The sequence below is a fragment of the Cinclus cinclus genome, chromosome 1 (assembly GCF_963662255.1).
Source record: "Cinclus cinclus chromosome 1, bCinCin1.1, whole genome shotgun sequence".
Lineage (NCBI taxonomy): Eukaryota > Metazoa > Chordata > Aves > Passeriformes > Cinclidae > Cinclus > Cinclus cinclus.
In genome coordinates this window covers 55,773,730-55,796,410 of record NC_085046.1, presented here as the reverse complement: position 1 = coordinate 55,796,410, position 22,681 = coordinate 55,773,730, and the positions used below count along the sequence as shown (strand labels likewise).

At 36.7% G+C, this 22,681-nt stretch overlaps 1 protein-coding gene across 2 annotated transcripts in view; it reads right to left on the bottom strand.

Moving 5' to 3' along the window:
- The window catches only part of GOLGA4 (golgin A4), a 68,478-nt gene that overhangs the window by 4,543 nt on the left and 41,254 nt on the right, over positions 1 to 22,681 (bottom strand). For both annotated transcript variants that reach the window (XM_062491645.1, XM_062492517.1), the window contains 9 exons: positions 22,099 to 22,277; positions 20,944 to 21,075; positions 19,790 to 19,945; positions 13,592 to 17,667; positions 12,775 to 12,896; positions 11,600 to 11,730; positions 7,421 to 7,534; positions 509 to 529; positions 271 to 339 (listed from right to left, as the gene is read on the bottom strand). In XM_062491645.1, coding sequence (XP_062347629.1) covers positions 271 to 339; positions 509 to 529; positions 7,421 to 7,534; positions 11,600 to 11,730; positions 12,775 to 12,896; positions 13,592 to 17,667; positions 19,790 to 19,945; positions 20,944 to 21,075; positions 22,099 to 22,277 — 5,000 coding nt within the window. The remainder of the gene's footprint in view (positions 1 to 270; positions 340 to 508; positions 530 to 7,420; positions 7,535 to 11,599; positions 11,731 to 12,774; positions 12,897 to 13,591; positions 17,668 to 19,789; positions 19,946 to 20,943; positions 21,076 to 22,098; positions 22,278 to 22,681) is intronic.

The window sequence follows — 22,681 nt, the reverse complement described above, 5'->3', positions numbered from 1 at the left end:
CACTGTTCCCTTTTTCACTGTGCAATTGCTTTGCTGACCAGTATCACAAGCATGTGGTATTTTTATTCTCAGGGGATAGAGGAATACTATGTAGAGTACACAGATCTTCTCAGAGCAAGTATGAGTGAAAACTATTTTTTAGTCTATTATATTCATAGCACCTTATATGGAGATGTACCACACCATCATTTGAAAAGAACAAACCTTTTAATACTGTAAACACAGAGTATCAAAGAAGAATACTTCTTACTCATTCAACATCACCCTTACCTGCTCTTTCAATTCCTGCTCCTTCAGTTTTGAATCATTGACTAGTGTTGTCTTCTGTGCAAGCTGTGCCTGAAAAGACAGTCATATACGGAAATTGCTGAAAATACATCATAGGTACCTTTGCAATAAACCTATTTATCCTTTTAACATACACAAACTTATAAGCAGTATTTCAGTATTTAAAACTGTTCCAGAACAAAAGTATTAGAGAGGAAAATCAGTAACATGTAAGACTTACCTTTAGTTCTGTTATCGTGACCTATAACAACAATAAAAATTTAGATTAGAATGTATGAAAAATACTGATCATATCAAGCACTGGAGAAAGAAATATCAATAATCTAGTTCTGATACAGTGTGTTAACTGAGGATGACAAAAACTGAAATTATTGAATAGTTACAACTAGTCTCATAAATAAAGTTATTTGTACTGACAGTACGTAAAGCTGATATTTAAATTATCTCATTTGATTCTGTAAGACAATCATCATAAATATAACTTCAAGAACCCAGTGTTTCCAAATCTTTATGAAATGCATATTGGAGATGAATAATAACTGAATGAGGATGAAGTAGATCACAGGATACCCTAACTATGATTAATGCTATTCAGAATACTTCATGTTTTCCCTTAATTCTTCAAGTCATGTTTGGAAATGTGAACATTTACCTGAAAATAGCTTCAGTTAAGAGCTTCATGAGCTCCATATCTTGCAAAGATGTTTATAAAGTACAGAAAAACATCTAAGTGAAATTCCTATCTTTCAGTGGTTCAACTCTAAGGAAAATAATGCTTCAGTAGTCATGGGTATAACTCAAGGTTATATAAGTATTTCAGCATCAAATAATGTATGTGTGAATTTTTTTTAAGGAAGGCTAAACCTTAACACAGAAATGGTATGTATTCACAGAATCACAGAATATTATAAGTTATTATAATATTACAAGGAGCACAGAGTCCAACTTTTAAAGTGAATGGCCCATGCAGTGATCAAACATGTGACTCTGATTTAATTAGCATCACGTTCTAACCAACTTGGCTGATCTCAGGGACAATATTACTTTTTTTCTTCCCAAGCTTCCTTGCAATTGTGTCAAAAAGGAGATTTATTCCCCATCTCAGGTTGATAAAAACTGTGGCATCTCCTATACTCCACAAACAGAAAATAGAGGAAAATCATTCCTCTAAGGATCTAAAACCTCTAAGTTAAATTCCTGCCTCTGAAAACCTCAATCAAACATTTATTTTCTCACACGGAGAGACGCTTTCTGATATTCTTGCCTCCAAACATTAACACTTAAGTTTGTTAGTATTTGTCAATTTTTTATCACAGTCAGATAAACATTATTCCAGTATCTAGATACACTTCACATCAAGGTGGATATGTTATGTGTAGTGTTTGGTCTAGGCTGACAACAAGCAGCACAGAAAGTTTTTTACGACAAACTTTTGTGATTTGGGAGTCTCTGATTTTAGACAAAAAAATGTTACCCACAAAAAGTTGCATCCAGTCAATGGAAGACTTCAAACTGTTTGACTACTAGTGCTGAAGGGTAAAAGAAACCAATACCAAAATACAAAAATGTTACAAAGCAACAAAATAAAAAAGAGATCAAGTGAGACAAAAAATACATGGCAAATATAATTCACTTGAATGCACTGTAAAACCCAGATGTGGATTTATACATCTGTTCTGTTCGGATATGTTGACAAGTTCCACAGGCCCTGTCCAATTTTCTCATATAACTCTGGAATGCTGCCTATATATGCTATTGTAACCACTGTAAATACGTACTACTGTACCAGGTAAAAGCAAAATTGATTTCCTACAAACATACTGAGCACACGCAACAGACAAACTGAGACAGGAGTAACAATTAAAAACAACTCAATTTCTAAGGAGGACAAAAGAAAACTACCTCTTGACCACAGAACAGATTGTGTCAGAGTAAGAACCAACTCCTGTAATACTGATAAACCAGGAACTGAAAGCCCTCTTATATCACTCTAAATATTTGAGCTTCAACTGGATCACAACATATACCAGGAATTATGTGCATATTACACAGCATAATCTAATAGAATAGTTATATTGTTTTGAGACAAAATCACCATTGTGAATAGTATCAAATAAGGCATTTACATTCACTTAAATCAGGTATGCAAAAGAAAGCTTGTGAAAAATTTGAATTTAGTTGGAATTCTCAAAATTACTCAAAAACATCTGATACCTGTATTCTAGAGAAATCACATATATACACTCTGGAAAAAATCCCTGCAATCTTATTCTGCAACCACTTGGAACCTGGATGCTTTAATTGTATCTAAGTACCAGCATTACCACACAACCTGGTCTTCTCCCCTCCACAAATGAAACCTCCTTTATCTTTTAAAACTAAGCTGTTTATCAGTGATGGAGTTCTCTGAACTGGTTTATACCCAACACAGATGGAAGAACTCCTCTGAGTTTCTCCAAAGTCTGTCATGGAAACTCCAGGGAGTGGAGAGCTGCAGACAACATTCCAGACACAGGCAAATTTAGATGTCTATTTTATTGAAAACATATGTACTTTTAGAAATTTAATATTTGCAATATTCAAATACTTGACAGCTCATTGCCAATCTGATACATTTCTGGGTACAACTGAGGAATCATAGAATGCTAATAGGTTGGAATAGACCTTAAAGATCACCTTGTCTCAATACTCCCTGCAATGAGCAGGGAGACCTCCCAGAAGACCAGGTTGCTCAAGGCCTATAAATCCTGACACTGAACACTGTCAGGACTGGGGCATCCACAATAACCCTGGGCAACCTGTTCAGTCTCACCACCTTTAAAGTGAAAAATTCCTTCCTAAAATCTAATCTAAATATTCCCTCTTTCATGTTATACCCATTATTCCTTGTCCTTTCACTACAGTTCCGATAAACAGTCTCTCTCCAGCTTCCCTGCAGTCCCCCTTCAGATACTGAAAGGTTGCCATCAGGTCTCTATGCAAACTTCTCTTCTCCAGGCTGAACAGCCTCAGCTTTTTCAGTTCATAGGGAAGGTGCTCCAGTCCTCATACAAACTTAATGGCCCTCTTCTGGACTTGCTCCAATAGTTCCATGTCCTACTTATGTTGGGGACACCAGAACTGTGGACAGTACTCCAGCTGGGATCTCCCATGAACAGAGTAGAGGGGCTGAATCACTCCCTTTGATCCTCTGGCCATGCTCCTTGTGATACAGCCCAAGATTTGATTGGCTTTCTGGGCTGTGAGCACACACTGCTGGCTCATGTGGAGCTTTTCATCACCTGTCACCCCGAGGTCTTTCTTAGCAGGGCTGCTCTCAATCACTTCTCTGCCAAACCCATTGGTGTGTCTGGGATTGCTATGACCCACATGTAAGACCTTGGGCTTTGCTTTGTTGAACTACATGAAGTTTACTTCAGCCCACATCTGAAGCCAGTTGAGGTCCCTTTGGATGGTATTACCCTTTCCCTCCATCATGCTGACTGCACCACCACAGAGCTTGGCGTTTTCAACAAATTTGCTGAGGGTGCACTCAGCACTGACAGGTTCCAATGGCCATGTCACTGACAATGATGTTGAATAGTATCAGCCCCAGCTAGTACTGACCCCATGACTGCATCAAACACAGCATCACCTGTCAAAAGAGGTGATTATCCTACTCTATTTACCACTGCCGCAACCTCTCCATGTAACTGGTCTTCATGTGGACAATGAGACATTGACCAAAACTCTCTGTATGTGGCCATCTAGCCAGTTCTGTGCCCACCAGGTGGTCCATCCATCAAATGCTGTCTCTCCAATCTGGAGACAAGGATGTCATGCAGGAGTGTGAAATGCTTTGCATTAACTCCAGGTAGACAATGTCAGTTGCTCTGCCCCTGTCCACCAATACTGTAGCCCCATCATAAAAGGTCACCAAATTTGTTAGGTATGATCTCCCCCTTGTAAAGCCATTTTGGTTACCAATCACCTATTTTTTTCTTTTTTTTTCCTATGTGCCTTTGCATAGTTTCCAGTAGAATCTGCTCTATGATCTTACCTAGCACAGAGGTGAGACTGACTGGTCTGTAGTTTCCCCGATATTCCAGTTTCCCCTTTTTAAAAATGGAGGTTATACGTCCCTTTTTACAGTCATAAGAGACTTCACAAGACTGATACATTTTTTCAAAAATTATGAATTGTGGCTCAGTGACTTCATCTCCAGCTCCTTCAGGACCCATAGATGAACCTCATTGGGTCCCATGGACTTGTGCACATTCAGGTTCCTTAGATGGTCTCGGACCTGATTCTCTCCTACAGTGATGTGTTGATTTTGCATGGCCTGGTTTTTGGTAGCAGTGCAGCCACAGAGGTGGCTTCTGTGAGAAGATGCTAGAAGTTTCCACCATGTCTGGCAGAGCCAATCCCTGACGGCTCTGATGATGGACATGCTGCTGGCCAAGCCTGGGCCAATGAGAGATGACGGTACTCCCTCTGTGATAACATATTTAAGAAAAAAATCAAAAGAAAGTGGGGGGCCACATGAATTCCAGCCAGAGAAGAGGAGGAGGTGAGAACATATGAGGGAAACAACATGGAGACACCAAGGTCAGTGGAGAAGGAGGGGCAGGAGGTGCTCCAGGCACCAGAGCCACGATTCCTCTGCAGGCCATGATGATTTATGACCATGGTGAAGCAGCTGTGCCCCTGCAGCCCATGGGGATCCATGGGGGAATGCAGAGATCCACCCATAGCCCATGGGGATCCATGGGGGATGCAGAGATCCACCCACAGCCCATGGGGATCCATGGGGGATGCAGAGATCCACCCACAGCCCATGGGGATCCATGGGGGATGCAGAGATCCACCCACAGCCCATGGGGACCCATGGGGGATGCAGAGATCCACCCACAGCCCATGGGGATCCATGGGGGATGCAGAGATCCACCCACAGCCCATGGGGATCCATGGGGGATGCAGAGATCCACCCACAGCCCATGGGGGAGGTGCCTACACCAGAGCAGGTGGATGCCTGGAGCAGGCTGCGATCCAGTGGGAGACCTGGTGCAGAGAAGGGATCCCTGCTGCCAGGCTGGAGCAGCCTGTCCTTGGAGGACTGCACTCCGTGGAAGAGTGACCCACAACGCAGCAGTTTTGGGAGGACTGTGTGTCTGTGGGAGGGACTCACATTGCAGCAGTTTTGGCAGGACTGCTGCTCATGAGATTGCAGCCATGCTGGAGAAGTTCAAGGAGAACTGCCTTCCACGGAAAGGGACCCCACAGCATAGCAGGGGAAGGATTCCTCTCCCTGAGCAGCAGAAAAAAAACTTTGGGTGATGAACTGACCAAAGCCCTCACTCCCTGTCTCCCTGTGCTGTCATTGGGAAGGAGGGGGGGGGGGGGGGGGGGGGGGGGGGCTGGGTGAAGAAGAGGTGGTTTTAAGGGCTTATTATACTTCTCATTATCCTCCTCTGATTTTGTTTATAATAAGTTCACTTGGTAACTCTAAGTTGACCCTGTTTTGCCCTTGGAGTGTTTTCTCCTGGTCCATATCTCAACTCATGAAGCCTTCATTAAATTTTTCCCTCCTCTGCCCAGCTGTGGCAAGGGGAGAGTGAGTGAGAAGCTTTAATGGCTGCCTTATGTTTGGCCAGGGTCAAACCATGACAAGTGGGCTCAGGGACTTCATCCTCCCAGTCCCTGCATCTGCCTTTCTTGACTTGGGTGGCATGGCTGGAGCACTTGCTGTTGAAGACAGAGGCACAGCAATCGTTGAGAATCCCAGCCTCCTCTTTGTCCAGGGCAGCCAGGTTTCCCATTTCCTTCCAAAGAGGGCCCACATTATGCCTAGCCTTTCTTTAGTTTGTAACATATGTATAGAAGCACGTCCTGTTTGCCTTAATTTCCCTGGCCAGAACAATTTTAACTGAGCTTTGGCTTCCCTAACTTTGTCCCTAGCTTCCCGTACAATTTCCCCATGTTACTCTCAGGCCACCTGTCCTTGTTTACACTTCTTAAGAGCTTCTTTTTTTTTTTTTTTTTTTTTTGGCTCTGAGCTTGCCCAGCAGGTCCGCATCCTGGAATTTTTGCTTGATTTACTCCTTGTTGGGATGCACTACTTCTGAGCTGAATACATGAAATACCACTGCCAGTATACAAATTTCATATAACTTTCATGTCATATCAGTAATCTGGACAATGCATGTATAATACAAAACTAAATGACTCCCTGTATTTATAGCAGACTGCTATAACAAACCAGGAGCGGAACATTAAAAAAGAAGTCCTAAAGAAAAAGTGCTCTTCAAACCTTACATAATCATGTTTCAAAAGTTAGGAGTCTCTTTAAGAATCTTCCTCTACATAATAAGATTATATAAGACCATCAGTAAGTGAACAAGTGTTAATTAAGACTACAGGGCAGTCTTTTACAAATATTTCTGCTTTTTCTGTTATGGAAACAACACATACCATGGAATACTTACAAAAAGTAATAAAAAGGGTTTTGTATGCAAGTGCAAGGCAGAAGTAACAAACAGTAGGACAGTGAAATAATTTGTACATTAGGTTTCTAAATCAAATACATAAATTTACTCTCCTCAGGTCTACCTGTTGTAAAAATGAAAAATTTAAAAGTAAGGTCAATATGAATTCTCACCAACAACTCAACAACTCATACAATTTTTCTCTCCTCAGTATAATAACGGCTAGTAGCATGTTCACCAAAGAACTCATGAAATTAAAATGTAATCTCAGAAAGACAAAATAATGAAGGCAGTCTTCTTTCAATGAAGGCCTTTCTGTCCATAATTGAGATAATCATGGCACTACTTCAGACACCTCTGAAATGTGACTTTTTAAAAAATCACACTAAAAATTACTTAATGGGATTTTCTTTCCTTTTAAAGGGCTTCCAGTAAAACCAGCATAAACACATGTAGAGGACAAAACCCCCCACCTTAACAATAACAGAACTGGACTTTTTAAGATACCAATTAAAAGGTAGTATGAAATATTGCATATTCTAAAGAGATTAATTTTATATGTGAAAGGCCAAATATATAAAGTCCAATTAGGAATAAACTACAGAATTTCATGTGGACCATGAATTTCACACTTAGAGATATAAAAACAAACATCAGTGTCAGCTCACTTTTTCACTGTTGCAATGTTCCTCTTCTGCAATCCTTTGTTTGTATTCCTTCTGCAAGTCTTCCAGCTGTGACTGCAACTCATGAACTTTTGCTGTCATCTCTTCTTCACGAGACTTCAAAATAAAGGCAAAAAATTACTTATACAATTAATCATATAGCTACTCCAAATTTTAACTATGGTGGATATAAAGCAATCAACAAACACTATACTGTACACAGAAAGGATACACTTGATATTTGTGTAAAAGCTAGTTACAACAGATTCCTACAGAATAGACCAAGAAAAAAAATTGGTGCTTAACAAGACTTTGTAGGCCTCCAACAACAAAGACTACATAGTTAGGATTACAATTACATTTTTTTAAATTCCAAAAAATATCTATTTCTCTTGGGCACTAAAATAGTATTTGAGTATAATCCAGTAAGTGTACAAAGGTCATAACCTTCATGGAAGGGGTAGATGACGACAAAGAGTTAATTCCTCTATTATGGAAGTGACAAGGACCTAAATCCTTTTCTCAGCTGCTCTCACAAAGATGTTACTAAAGCAGTTTTAAGCACATTTTCCAAAACAATGACCAAAAATTTCCCAGTCTCAAGGGCCTGGAAGGCAGTATTCAGTGTGGAGGAAAGAGGTAGTAACAAGAATGGCAGGGAGGAAATTAACTTTTCCTGTATAGGAGAAAAATACAATGACCTAAATCCTAGGAAGTTAATGCATCTATATGGCATTTTGGAAAAACAAGTATTTTTAAAAATTGTGTCCCTCTGGCCTTTTTGTGAGAGAATATGTTAGGGGCCTTGTAAAACAGCACTCCAATTCCTAGTTCATGTCCCCATCACTGAACAAAACTAAAAGTCTAGTTTTACTCATACTGACCATATATGGCAGTTAGTCAGCTGATGGCTCTACTAACATAGTAGTACTTCAAGTCAAATTAGTACAATTAATTGATACCAAGTCCAGAACTGCTGATGGAAATTTTATTCCATTCAAAAATCTCAGGAGTAAAAATTATAATGATACAGAATATTCTTAGGAAAAGTAAGTGTAGGACTAGAAAGCTGATCTAGGCTTAACAGACTCACAGTATGTCATTTCTAATAAAATAATTAGTTCCCACTAAGACCAATTTTTAAGGTGTTCCTTGCACATGACTTAAGAATAAAACACCTTTCCCATACAGCCCCTCAGTACAGAATACATCAACAAAAAGAAACTAAGCAAATCTACTCACAAAAAAATTAGAAGATGCAGTATCTGAGCAATTTTTACAGCCTCAAAGTTTAAAAAATACCCATACTCAAGGAAAACCTTGCTCAAACATCATGACCTTCAAACAATGTTAGTTTCCATTCATTCCCATGATTTTTCTATGCCCTCAGAAGTGCATCAACAATTATTAATTTCTAAGAATTTTTTTTCTTTTTTTTTTATAGATGGCTATATTCTCCAGGTTAAAAATTCTCAATACCTGGCTTATTTAGGGATAGTGATGGTTGCTGGTTTGGCTTTTACAGACTTTTTTTCTTGTCTACCAAAAATCTAAAATTTAATTATTAGTACACAACTGCTTCATTAAATAAATCACAACTGAATGCACTTTATTCTTAGTTACAAAAGGTAGTTGAAGGGTTGAAAAGAAATTAAACTCAACACTTTTGTAAAAGGGACATACCTATGAGCAATTATTTGGATGAACCCCCGAAGAGAGATTATTATTTTAAATTTGAAATTATTAGTGATCAAGTGGAGCTCCAACACGCTATTGATCTGTTTTTACAGTAAGAACTTATTGTTCTGTATAGTACCTTGCATACTCTGAAAATAAACTACATACTATCCAAATAGCATTTAATCCCAGCTAGAGACTAAGACTTCAAAAAAGTTGTAATTTCATAAATCAGTCAGAAAGCCTATCCTGTACTCTCATGGAAGGCATTATAACAAATGAAAGGATACATAACTGAAGTTAGGTATTTTATTTTTAACTCACAGTTAGGTTTAAAATAAACTAGCTGGAAAACAGCAATCAATTTTTCTCTAATGATATACTTTAGTTGAAGAAAAAAGAATTTGCTCCCAAATAAGAGGCTATGCTGATCTAAAAACCCTTTATTTAGGGGAGACTTTCAGGAAATCGTATGTGATCAAAGTTTTCATGAAAGAAAACAACACATAAAGCAAAAGTGGAGCACCTCACACATAAATCATATTAAGTTTAACAGACGGAACGATTCTTGCTTGTCTTCAAGGATAAATACTCAAATCAAGTTAGACAATTTTTAACATCAACCATGTTTAAAATGCATGAGAGAGCAACAAAGTTATATGAGCAAGATTCATTCTTGCAATTGGCTTTATTTTTGCTTCATCTTCTTAACATTTGAGACAAACTTCTCTGCACGATATGAAATTTCTCAAATGCACCACAAGCCAAGTCATGTGTAAGTGGAGTAACAACTGGTAACTTTAGGCTAAATCTGGTGATTTTCCTATTTCTATCACAGATGTCAATGAACATGATATACATTCAATTTAACATAAATATTTCTCAACTTTTGAGCTGCTTGCAATACTTCTTTCAGGAAAAACAAATTCTTTTTTTTTTTTAATTCCTTAAAATAACAGAAATAAAACACACATATACCTATGAAAGAGATATATAGAATACTTGTGTATTCTGTAATTTAAGATATCAAACTACCATTTATTTCAGTTCCAGGTAAATGTCATTGCCATCATCAATGAAATGCAAAAAAAATGACAGTTTTCATGTCCTCTAATTGCACATAAGTCAAGTTAGCCTAAACCTTCAAGACCACACAATGACTACATCATGCTTGTTTCTGCCATTAAGGATGAAAGGAGCAGAAAACAGAGAGGACTTACACCTGCATGACTTGAAATCATGTACGTATCTGTGCCTATAAAGTGAGGACCTGAATGGTAACACACTGCATGCTAAGGTAAGAAAAATTTAAATCCTCTAGAAATGCAGAATTTAGAGCTACGTTATTTCTAAAAACTTCTACAAAAAAAGAACAAACCAAAACAAAAATCACTAAGAAACAAGCACACACATACACAAAAAAAACTTCAAAACCAAACCAAAAATAAACAAAAAAAACCCTCCACAACCCCCCTAAAAAAAACCAACCTTTTTAAAAACATCAATTTTTCACAATTAGGAAACAAAAGGAGCCTAAATGTAAAACCCTACTAATGCTATTCATCCTGCTAGAAGTTAAAAAATCAGAGTGAAACATAGCAGCCTGCTTACATGTTTGAAACTTTTAGTATGAAGCACTCAGTAATGTTAAGTACATAGACCTTTGGACTGGTAACTGATCACAAACAGTCCACTTACATCTATTATTGCTGGCACTATTTATGGAACAGTCTCTTTTATTACACTATTTGTGCAAAGAGGACTAAGTTGAACAAAGTTAAAGCCTGCATTCCAATATTATGTACAGTCTAGCTCTGAAAACCATTTAACCTTTTCAACATACACAGGCAGGACCGCGAAAATTCTCTTGGATAAAACAGGAGGCATCCTTGGTGAAGTATCCTTAAACTGAAACTAGATGGTAACTTCTGGTTGAAATGCTACTAGAGAAAATTTATGTCTATCTGCAAATATCATGCAGGAAAAATGTTCATTACAAGGAAAAAGAAAGAAATCTTTCTAGCACAAAAACTATGCAAACACACTGTACCCTGCATGGAACAAAATCTTACTTTGAGGGCTATGGCACCAACCTCAGCAGGGCATCAGAGTGAGGAGATGGAGAGTGAGAGTGGCCCATAAACACTGTATTTAAATTCTTATAAAAAACAATAAACCACCACCACCACCACAACTCTAGTAAAAGCTTAAACATCACTCAGTTTTCTCATTCCAGTCTGGCACACAAACTGCACAAGGATATAAGGACTTAGCCATCCAATTTCTATTGAATGATCAGAGTTAGGCCTTAATTTCTGATGTTCTTTCATGCCCATAAACCACAGAAACAAGTATTTTAACTGCAAGCTGAATCACCAGACATATTGTATGTAATTCAAGCAGTAAGACTTTTACTAGAAAGAACTCCAGTTTTTCTGTCTAGATATGCAATAAAAAAGAGGTATTTTGAATTTTATGTAGTTAAATCATTTTTAAAAAAGGTACCTCAAGGATTTCTTCATATTTTTTCACAGTTCTTTTTAGATCATCATCTTTTTCAGCAATTTTTTTATGCAACTGTGTTGTCTCTATGTGATGATTTTCTATCAATTCATTTTCTACTTCCTGGGCTTTACCTATAAAAAAAAGTTAAGCAGTATTAAAAAAGCATGGTTTTGGTTTGTTCTTTTTTAAAATTATGTCATAACAGTATTTTTTAAATACTTTAAAGTACCTATAAAGAAAACTTGCCAAGAAAACTCATTTTTCCATACTATCAGTTACTATTATGTCCCGTGATCCTAACACGTACAAGATTTGTTGTCTGCAATTTGGTACCTGGGACAGTTTTTTCTACCTGGTGCTAGAACTAGTTTCTAGAAAATGACAACCAATACTTATCAACTAATCTATCTCCTATTCTATCCAGAGATGGGATTGAAACTTTTGCAAATATTCAGAAACTCCTCATCTGTAGATGTACTTCTAGTAACTGGAATCAAACCACACCTTTGTCTCACTTCTCTAATCTCCAATTTACACTATGGTGGCAAAAGAAGGGAAATGGGAATATGGAATATTGAATATATGGGAATAATAGGGAATATGTTGTACTCTAGCTATAACCACATTGTGTTACAATCAGACCAACCCCGTTGGTGCCTGTTAGTGGTTAGTGAATGAAGTCTGCAAGATGCACCTAAAAAAACACAATTCTGATTCTCAGATGGATCTCAGTTTCTCTAAAAGACACTGTCCAGGTGCCATATATTCAACAATGCAGTGTTAAAGTTTGTACTACTGGAGACAAAGTAGCATTGCAATGGAAACTTACCAATGCACTTGCATCTTCAAAATTTTACTCACATTTTCTTTTCCTTTATCCATATGACAGAAAGATAGGTATATATGGCTATCATGGGTAATTCTTGCCATAGCAGATGTAAATAGTGCTAGATCAAAGATCCATCCTGCAGAACAGCTACATATGCATTTTCCTAATTGTACTACAATTAATATGTATTTCCTGAGCAAGACAAGTTCTTTCCCTAAGTTGTCCAGACATTCATAAAACACATATTGTGTTTATCACAGTCACAGGTAAAATACCTCCTCCAAAACAACAGTAACTGAAGATTCAGTTCTCTATTTTACTAATTACAGAAAAATATTTCACTTACTGATTGTCTCTTTTACTGCTGTTTCCAATTCTCTCTCTTTCTGAGCAAGCTGAGTATTGAACTCTCTTATCAACTGCTTTAAGGTAGAGTTGTGCTTTAACTCAATGTCTTCTTGCTCACTTCTGTACAAAAATGTCGAAAGATACAGCAAGGAAATATAACATTTAAAAAGTGTGTGCAAACATAAGGCAAGGCAAGAGATGCAGAAATTTCTTCAAAACTATTTTAGAATCGGATGGTTTGAAATTATATGAATTCTGTGAGATTCAGGGAGGGTTTTTCTTCCTCTCCTATCTGATTCACCTGGTAGGCATAAGTGTCTCACTTCAAAACAACCCAGAATTGAAACCTTTCAAAGATACGGAGTTTTTACTAAGGAAGTTGAAGAGCTGGAAGAAAAGATTATGTAATAAAAGGAATTTTTAGGTGATTTTTAGAATTACTTGAGAAACTTTTAAGACTTCTGAGCAGTACACCACATTTTGTGCAGTACATATGAACAATTATTGATATTATCCGAACATGAAGCTCTCAGTACTAAGTTTTAATAAACTTTGTTTCCTGTCTGAGAAAAGTAGAGTTATATGTTTCAGCAATATTGAAAATTACCATCTCTGAAACGGATCAGAAGCAGTATTATTCTGCCAAATGTCAAGCCTCTTTTCTTTCTGTTCTCTAAGTCGATTTAGAACAATTAAAGAAAAATATAGTCATTATTTCCTTGTTACAAACTAAGCTTTAGAAAAGCATTCTTAAGGTTTTAGAGGCTAGAAATAAAACATGGAAATGGCAACACAAACAGGAACAAAGAATTTACCTGATTTTCTGCTCCATTTCCTCTAAGGACTCCTTCTTGACTATGTCAAGCTCTTGCTGATGTTCCTTTCGCAGAGCACGTATGTCTTTTTGAAGATTATTCATCTGCTTGCATAGTTTCTGTTTCTCCCCTTCAGTCTCTTCCAGTTTAGTCTGTAAGTCCTTCTGTTGGTTCTGCATATCAGCTAGTAACTTCTGCAGCTCCAAAACAGATCTGGCCTTTTCTTCAGCATTTTCCTCAAAAACTTTAAGACTGTCATTTCTTTCACCCAACTGTTCCTGTAGGCATTTTAGCTTTTCTTCATATCTTAAACTCATATCTTCTATCTCAATCTTATGCACTTCATTTTTCTTCACTATATTATTTTCTAATTCTTTTATCTTCTGTTCTAAAGACTGACTGACCGCCTCCTTTTCCTGCATTTTTTTCTGCAAATCTCCAATTATACTCTCCATATCAACATATTTTTGTTCTTTAACCTTCAATTCTTCCCTACTGCTTGCTAAAACACCACCACAACAAGCATGCTCATCCACTAACAATGAATATTTTTTGGTTTGCTCCTCAAGTTCTTTCCTGAGACTTTTGGTCCTAACCTGTTCTTCCTGATGGCTCTTCTCAACACATTCTAATTTTTTAAGGAGTTCTTTCTGTTTGTTTTGCAGGTCTAGATGGCAGTTATTACTCTCTTGTTGCTCCTTCTCATACTTCTGTAATAATGCATCTTTTTCAGTTAAGTCCATCTGTAACACCTGCATTTTCTCTTCATATGTCTTTTGGACTCTCTGAAGTAAGTTATTTTTTTCTTGTTCTACAGCAGCTTTTACACTCTCTATTTTTTCCAGCATCTCCTTCTCTAATTCTGTGGAATCTTTTGTTGATTTAATTTTTTCTTCTAAGGACTCAATTTTGGCTTCTCTCTCCTGCACTTTCTGCTCCAACTTTCTTAATTGATCCTCTCTATCTTGCTTTAATTGCTGTTCCTTCTCTTCCATCTGAGACCATAATTGCTTTCTAATAGAACCTATTTTTTGCTCTGCCTTCTTTTTCAGATCAGCCAGCTTAGTGCTGTTCTCTGCATTCAGTCTCTCTTCTAATTCTTTCACTTCTTCCTCTTTCCTTTTAAGTATAACTGACTTCATATGATCAAATTCCTTCTCCTTTGCTTCAAAATCAGCTTTCAGTGAACTTATTTGCTTCTCAAGATTAAGCACTTTTTCTTCAGCCTTCTTAAATCTATTTTCCTTTTCAAATGCCACCTTCTCTGCCTGATGGAGTTGATAAGCTATTTCTTCTTTCTCTGTGTTTCTTTGTTCATTACATTTTTTAAGTTCCTCCACCAAGGAATCATTTTCTAAAATTTTCTGAGCAATGTCTTTCTCTAGTTCAGCAATTTTTGCTGCTTGTTTTTTTAACTTTGAGGTCAACTCACTTTCTTCCTTTTCCTTCCTGTTTTGCTTTTGTTCCAATTCACTTTTTAAACTATCAAGATTCCTGCTTTGTTTAGCCAGCTGTTCCTTCAGTTTATTTAGCTCTTCATCTTTTTCATTCGCTTCAGTATTTCTTAATTCAAGTTTACTCTGCAAATCTTTGATAGTATCATGATTTTGTGTAAACCTGGTTTGTGCTTTCATCTTCCACTCGGACAGCTGGGCCATGCAATGATCTATCTGATCAAGAGCTGATGCTTTCTCTTCACTCAGCATCTCAACTCGGGATGATAACTCTTCTACTTGATTTAACAACTGCAACCGATCCTCTTGATGTTGTTTGCTTAACAGAGATATGGCTGCTTCCTTCTCTGTTAAACTCACTGAGCTTTCAAGTCTAACATTAAGGTCAGTAACTGTTTTGCTGAGAGCAGACACTTCAGATTGTTTTTCCTGGAGTTCTTCCCTCATTGATGTGACGGCATTGATATTTTCAGATAACTCTTTCCTCAGCTGTGTTATGCAATTTTCTTTCTCTGATGCTGCTTGCTGCTGATGCCCTCCCTCTTTTTGCAATTGTTCATTTTCTGTTACAAGTCCTGCAATGTCAGCTCTCATGGACATAATTAAATTGTCCTTCTCCTGCAGTTCTTGCATTGACTTTTGCAAAGAAGTAGTAGCAGCAGAATGATGCTCTGTTATTTCTTTAAGTTGAGCTTCTAGTTCAGTTATCTTACTTGTTTTGATTAATATTGCTTCTTTAACTTTAGCAGTTCGGCTCTCACAGTCTGCAATTTTACATGTTATTATGTTAATTTTTTCAATAAATTTTTCAATTAATTCATTACTTTTAGTTTGCAAAGAAGCTTCAGCATTCTTCCAAACATCTAACTGGGCTGTAAGTTCTCCTGACAATCTTTTGAACTCAGTTTCTTTTAGCCTAATTGCCTCTATTTTTTTCTCATAATTTTCATTATCTTTATACTGAGAAGATTGCAGAGTTTGGAATTTCTCTTCAAGAGTTCTCAGTGTATCAGCCAGCTCAGTAATTGTGGCTTTGTCCTTCTCTTCAGCTACTTTCTGCTTACTGAGCTGTTCCTGAAGTTCTGTCTGCTGTTTCAGGGACTGTGTAAGATCACTTTCCAATTTTGTCAATTGCGTTTTCAGGCCACTTTCCTTATCTGACAAAGCATTCACCTTAGCCACTGACTGCCTTAGCTGTTCTTCTAACTCCTTCAGGCACTCCTCCTTTTTCACTTGTTCTTCCTTCAGTTGGGTTATTTCTGTTCTGGAATCCTCCTTTTCAGCACTGAAGATGAAAAGCTTCTGTTTCAGGTCTCCAACTTCCTGCTCTTTTTCTTGCAGTTCCATATCATGTTTTTCCTTGAGCTCTTCAATCTGCTGATTCAGTTTCTTTTCCCAACTTTGGATTACTTCTTCCAATTTCCTCCTGTGGTCCTCAGCAAGACTGTCTAGTTGCTCTTTCTGATTAAATTCCAATTTTGACACTGCATCATTGATTCCAGATGAGCTGGCATGTGCCATTTCCAAAATTTTACTATTGAATTCACTCTCTTTCTGACTGAATTCCAACTGCTTGTTTTCAAGCTCTTTTTTCAGTTTAGCTTCCTGCTCAGCAAGTTTATTTTTGAAAGTTTCCTGCATATCTTTTGATTTCTGTTTCATTTTCTCCACTTTCTTCTCCTGACATTTCAGTTTACTTTCATACTCTCCTTGTAAAGTACTAATTCTCTCTTCTGCAGCTAACAGTTTCTGTTTAAGCTCTTCCATTTGCTTGTTTTGTAACATCTTCATGTGTTCCATTTCATTTTCCTTCTCAGTCAGACTTTTCTTCAGTTCATCAGCCTTTCTTTGTAGGTCCTCCAGTTGACATTCATATTGCTGTGTTAGAGTGGTTACTTTCTGTGTATTTTCATTGCTTTGCTCCTCTAGCTTTACAGACACTTGGACAAGTTCAGCTTCAGATCTTTCTGCAGATTCCTTCATTTTCTGCTCACGTACTTTTAACTCCTCCAAATGCCTGTCTTTCTCCTCCACTGACTGTTTGAGCTTGTTGAGTTCCTCTTTGAGTACCTTCTCAACACCTTGAATAGACATTTCATGCTCTTTTAACATTGTTTCAATCACTTCATTGTGCTGTGTTCTCTCTTCTTCCAACTTTCCTTCCAATTCTTGCTTTGCTTCACACATTTTACTACTTAATTCTGAGAGCTCTTGTTCTAAATCATGACGTATTTTTAGTGCTTCTGATAGCTCAGAAGACAGTGCTTCTAATTCTGTTTGTTTCACATCAAGTTTTTCTAATGTTTTTTCATTCATCTCTTCTATGTGTGCACGGAAAATTGTTTCTTTCTCTTTCAAAATGGTTTGCATCTCTTGTTGTTTCTCTCTTATTTTTTCTATTTCAGCTATTTGTTGTTGCTTTAAAATTTCAAGTTTTTCTGTCCAAAGCTTTTCTTGCTGCTGTTTCATGTTCTCCAATTCTTTATTGTGTTTTTCAACCATATCATTGATTTCCTTACTGTGCTGTTTTTTTTCAGACTCTATGAAAGTATTTAATTCCTCTGACTGCTTTCTGTCATCTTGCGAATACTTTGCAAGAGTGCTTTCCAGTTCAAGAATCCTCTGTTAGAAAACAGTTTAAAAAAATATGTATATTCAAATGGTAACAATTTGATTAATTTTTTTTAAATCTCACCAGGTTCACATAACTACAGGTTCTCTTATTCCATTATTTTTACTGAATGTCAACTTCTTCTATAAGCCTTTCATTCATCTGGTTTGTTCTTACCTTTGCTTTCATTATGGAGAATTAGTTAATTAATAAGAAAATGTCTATTTCACTGCAGTAAAAATAAACACTTGGAAAAAAAGTAAGCAATTCAAATAAAGTAAGTCATGTGATATTAATGAGAGGCATGTTCACATTTTCTTCCTAAACTAAAGTACCAACATATAGGATGAAAAATATAAGGAATTTAGAATAGTATTATGGAGTTTTAGTACCTGCCTAATGATTTATGATAATTCTACCTCCCATGGAAATGGTGCTGTAAAGCTTTAATGTTTCTATAGGCAAAACTTCCAAACTAATATCTGAGAGTAGTGGAGTAATGTACAGACTTGCATTAGCAGATATGATAGTCTTACTCATTACATAAAGCAAAGGACACTTCAAAAATTTAAGCAAATCTTTTTGTTTACTGTGGTGGTGCATCCCCCACCCTTCCTTTTCAAGCTGCACTCATATCTGAGAAACGCTCGTTAGACCTCAGCCTTGAAAAAATAGCACTGGGACTCAGCACTTCCCAAGCTTATCAGAAACCCTGTAAATTGCCTGGAACTGCTGCTGTCTTAACGAGCTTAGGTTTTCCTTAGGAACAGGACTGGAAACTATTTTTAATGCCTGAATGGCATAACATCACTGTTCTCCTACTTTCAGAGAAACCGCCAACTGAAACTATGGCTAGGATGAAACATTGTTATGACTTAAGCCTCTCTAGCATGCTGTAAACAGCAGTCCAAAATGGGGCCCTTTGAGCTCTCCTGGACCACAGAGGGCTGCAACCAGCAATCTCCCTCTGAGTGGGCCACCTGCCTGAACTAGAGAACTCTCAAGGCTTTTTATTTGGAGGATCAACAAAAAAAAATTACAAATACTGGGACAACATTCTCATTCCACAAGGCTCAACCCTTCACTTACTTGTTGGGGAGATGCAAAGGCATCTAAAGTGAGTATTTCACTTACTTTCAAGGGGAATTTTTCACAGGCACTTTGCTTGTACTCACCCTATGTCTGTGTGCACACATATGAGCATATGCTATAGCAAAGCTGGGAGAAATAGTGCTTTCTTAGATTTTTAAGCACCTTAAGTATCTATGTAAGTTAACCTGTAGTAAGGTTAAGTCATTAAGTTACAATCTAAGTGGAATGTTGCTAAGTGTTTTCTTTGCTAAATTGGTAATTTCAATTTATAGGTTAGGCTAAATGCTGTTAAATGTTATTGCTCTGTTAAATTGTTAAGGTAAGGTTCTAAGTTGAGTTAGGTATAAGTTAAGTGTTATCCCTTTGTTATATGGTTAGGTTTAAGGTATCATTTAAGTTAAAGTACTCTTAAGTTTGAGTACTGTTAAACTTTTAGACTGTATTCCTTTTCATCTGTGCTCTCACTGTTTTTTTGTCGCACACACCTCCATACACACACCCCCTAGATAATTCTCAGTTAATTTCTGTTTGATTGCCTGCATTTTTGTTGGTTTTGTTGTTGCTTGTTTTTCCTTAGTGTGCTTCAACTGTCCTGTACGTGGTATAGTGAGTCTTGCCGAACTTTGTTGTGCTGTTGCTTAATATGAAATCTGATTTTTACTGATACCCTTGCTGCTGCTTTTTTCAAGTGATCTGAAACGCTCGTTTGCAACCTCTACTAAAGTATCCTTATATGCATTTGTAAGGTAGCTGTACCCAGAAATTAAACAGCCTGAAATTTAACTCCTCTTTATAACATCCCTTAAAATTAAGTAGATGGATACAAATTCATATTCCACACCGTGGTACAAAGTGAATGTATTTTCATATTTTGCCACCTAATCTTATAAAAAAACTAGAGGCTGCAGAATAGCATGGCAATATATTAAACTTTTGTCACGTTAATCCCACAAAACCCAATCACAACACATCACCATTTGTAAACTTGTCACAGTTAAACACATACTTGTAACTGCTTAGTCTTTTGGAATATTTACTCACAGTTCTACAAGCCTCTACTTCTTGTTGCATCTTCTGAACTTTCTTGTCACACTCAGACTGTATGGCTTTCTTCTGCAGCTCTAATTCTTCTAAAGCTAGGGATTCTTGCTGCTCTTGCTCTTTAAGGGCTTTAAAGCACTCACTCTGATTTTTTTCCTGCATGAAGTAAACAATCAACTATAGTCATTACACCTTCAAGAACATTATGATAGGATATTTTCAAGTCAGTTAACAGGAGTCATACGCTAATCACCTTTATTTTCTACACAAAATGAAGTTTGTATTTGATCTGTGAAAACATAATTTTAATAAATCACTTCTATTTTTCTTGGATACCATTTGTCATTGCACAAAAAACATAATACAATCAAGCCTTCCATTTTGGTTTGTTTATCACTATTAATTGAGAGTAGCATCTGAGAGGAATAAAGCCTGCTCTCACTTGATTCCACTGCTAATATATTTTAAAGCTTCTGTTTCTTACAATTAAGGAAGTAACCTGTGAAACAGGTAGAAAAATATACTCAGGACAGGGCTGTTGAAATCTCTCAGTCCTAGTCACTATCCATCATGGAGGTGCACAAAAACCAATCTACTGTAACAGATATATATAGATGATATATATACATATATGTTACATATATATCAATTATTTAGGGAAAATTACATTATTATCTATAGTGGATTACAGTTCATGAAAAAGTGCAAAGAATTCTAACAATTCTTCCCAGTCTGATCTTGAAGAAAATTCTTTTTCTGATGTCAAACACTATGAATAGTTAACCCCATTCAGCTAACGCAATACAACCAGACATAACTATACAAACATTTTTCCAGCAGCCTCATTTTTTGTACTTCTTTTACTCTAGTTGCTGAGGCTCATTGCCAGTGATCTATAGGAAGACATTAAACAAGCAAGTCTAAAAAAAAATCAAAAAAATAAAAAGTTTCCACAAGATACAGATGTTGCTGAGCACTGATAGCGATACCATTGTCTGGATCATTCCACTGCTTTCTTTTCATGTTGCTTAAGTTTCTGAGCTATCTGACTTTTGGAGAGCACTCTTTGAGCATAAGAATAGTGACAACCCAAGACTTCTAATCCCAACTCAAACTCAGAGAAATGTCTTTTTATGCATTTTAGGTTTACTTACAAGAGCTGCCTTCATTTTCTCCTGGAATACCTTTTCTTGAGCCTGTAATCTCTCATTTAACTCCTGATCTTTGGTAGCCAGTTCTTTCTTATGGATTTTTTCTAGTTCAGCAACTCTTTCCTCTGAAGACTTCTGTGAATCAAAGTCAGAAAAAACTAACTTCAAAATAGTAACAAAAAACCACTTTCTATCTTTTCTTAATGAGATGGCAAGGTAACAGACAGAAGAAACTAGAACCATCTCTTTGCTCCCTTTGAATAAGTTATGATCACTTGGAGTGCTTAACAGTAAGCCCTGAGAGTTCTTATTTTTAAGCTTGAAGTTATCCATCTTCCTTCTCAAGTCTTTCACAGTTGTTCTAAAGGAAGAACCACATTTCCCAAAGACTCTTCTTCCAAGTCAAACTTAGTGTTTTCAGTTCAAACATGATAATACATTGGAAAAGGAATTTTTTGTAGCTTTCCCAGTATTCTTATTTCATGAGCCAGAAAGTCAAGTGGTGATACTCTGTGTAGACAGTTACCTACAACCTACATACATGCTTTATTTAAGAATAATGTAAAGCACACCAGTCATCCCCTTAAAGCATCAGCATATTCTCTTCGAAAAATAAATACCATTATGAATGTCAACACAAGAACTGTAAATTAAGGGTGCTCAAATTTACAGCTTTGCAAGGCATGTGAAGTACTCCAGCAATTCCTACCTAAATACACCAGATGAAGCAAATTAGAGAAACTTTTAACCAGTAAACAATATGACAACAAGTTCTTAAACATGTACACATACTCAGCTAGGATAACGATTACAAAGCTAAAAGTAATTAAAACCCAAGATCCTGGTGGAGATGTGTGAGCTTCTTGCCACTAATTGCTTCTTCTTGTCTCTGTTTAAAGTCTCAAGTTTTTATTAAATAATTTTATTAAATACTGTGAAGCAAAGAGGAATACTATTTATTTTTACATGCCATTAATGTACTGATTTATTGATGGAACAAAAAAACCTATGAGTTGAGTTTTCTATTTTTCATTAAGTAAACCTTTAATCACAGAAAATAATTTTTATTGGTTTTATTAACTAGCAAAAGCTTTATAACAGAGTTCTGGCATACTGATGTATTTCACAACAATGGCATAACTGTAATTAAGTTTTTACCTTCATAATCTCAACCACCTCTTGTTTCACTCTGGTTAATTCCCGCTGAAGATTTACTCTCTCTTCTTCACTCGCCTTTTCTACTGCTTTAATTTTTTCATCCATTTCTGTCTGCAGTTTTTTCCGGGCTTCCTCTGTCTTTTGGGCAATACTTAAAGCCTTCTCAAGCTCCTCAAAAGCTGCCAAGAAAAAAAGAGTATATGATAATTGAGAAATATCTATATATTTTGAGAGAAGAATTTCACAAAAAGAGAAGAATGAACTTAGGAATTCATCAAGTAGTCACATGTTTATTTTCTAGAAAGGGAAGAAAACTGACATATAGATGTGAATTTCTTCCAATGCATCCTGAACCTTCTATTTCTTTGCCTCAAATTACTACAAAATGCATAAACCATATGAATGAATGAACTATAACACTCCTCTTCTGCTTTTATCTGCTGAGTAAACTTTGAAGAAGTGGAAAATAGTTGCACAAAGAAAGGTAATTCACACTAAAACCACCAGACAGAAACAAACCAAGAATGGCTACTACACAAATCAGTTATTCATGGGTCATGCAGAGTTTCTCCTGAATAGAACA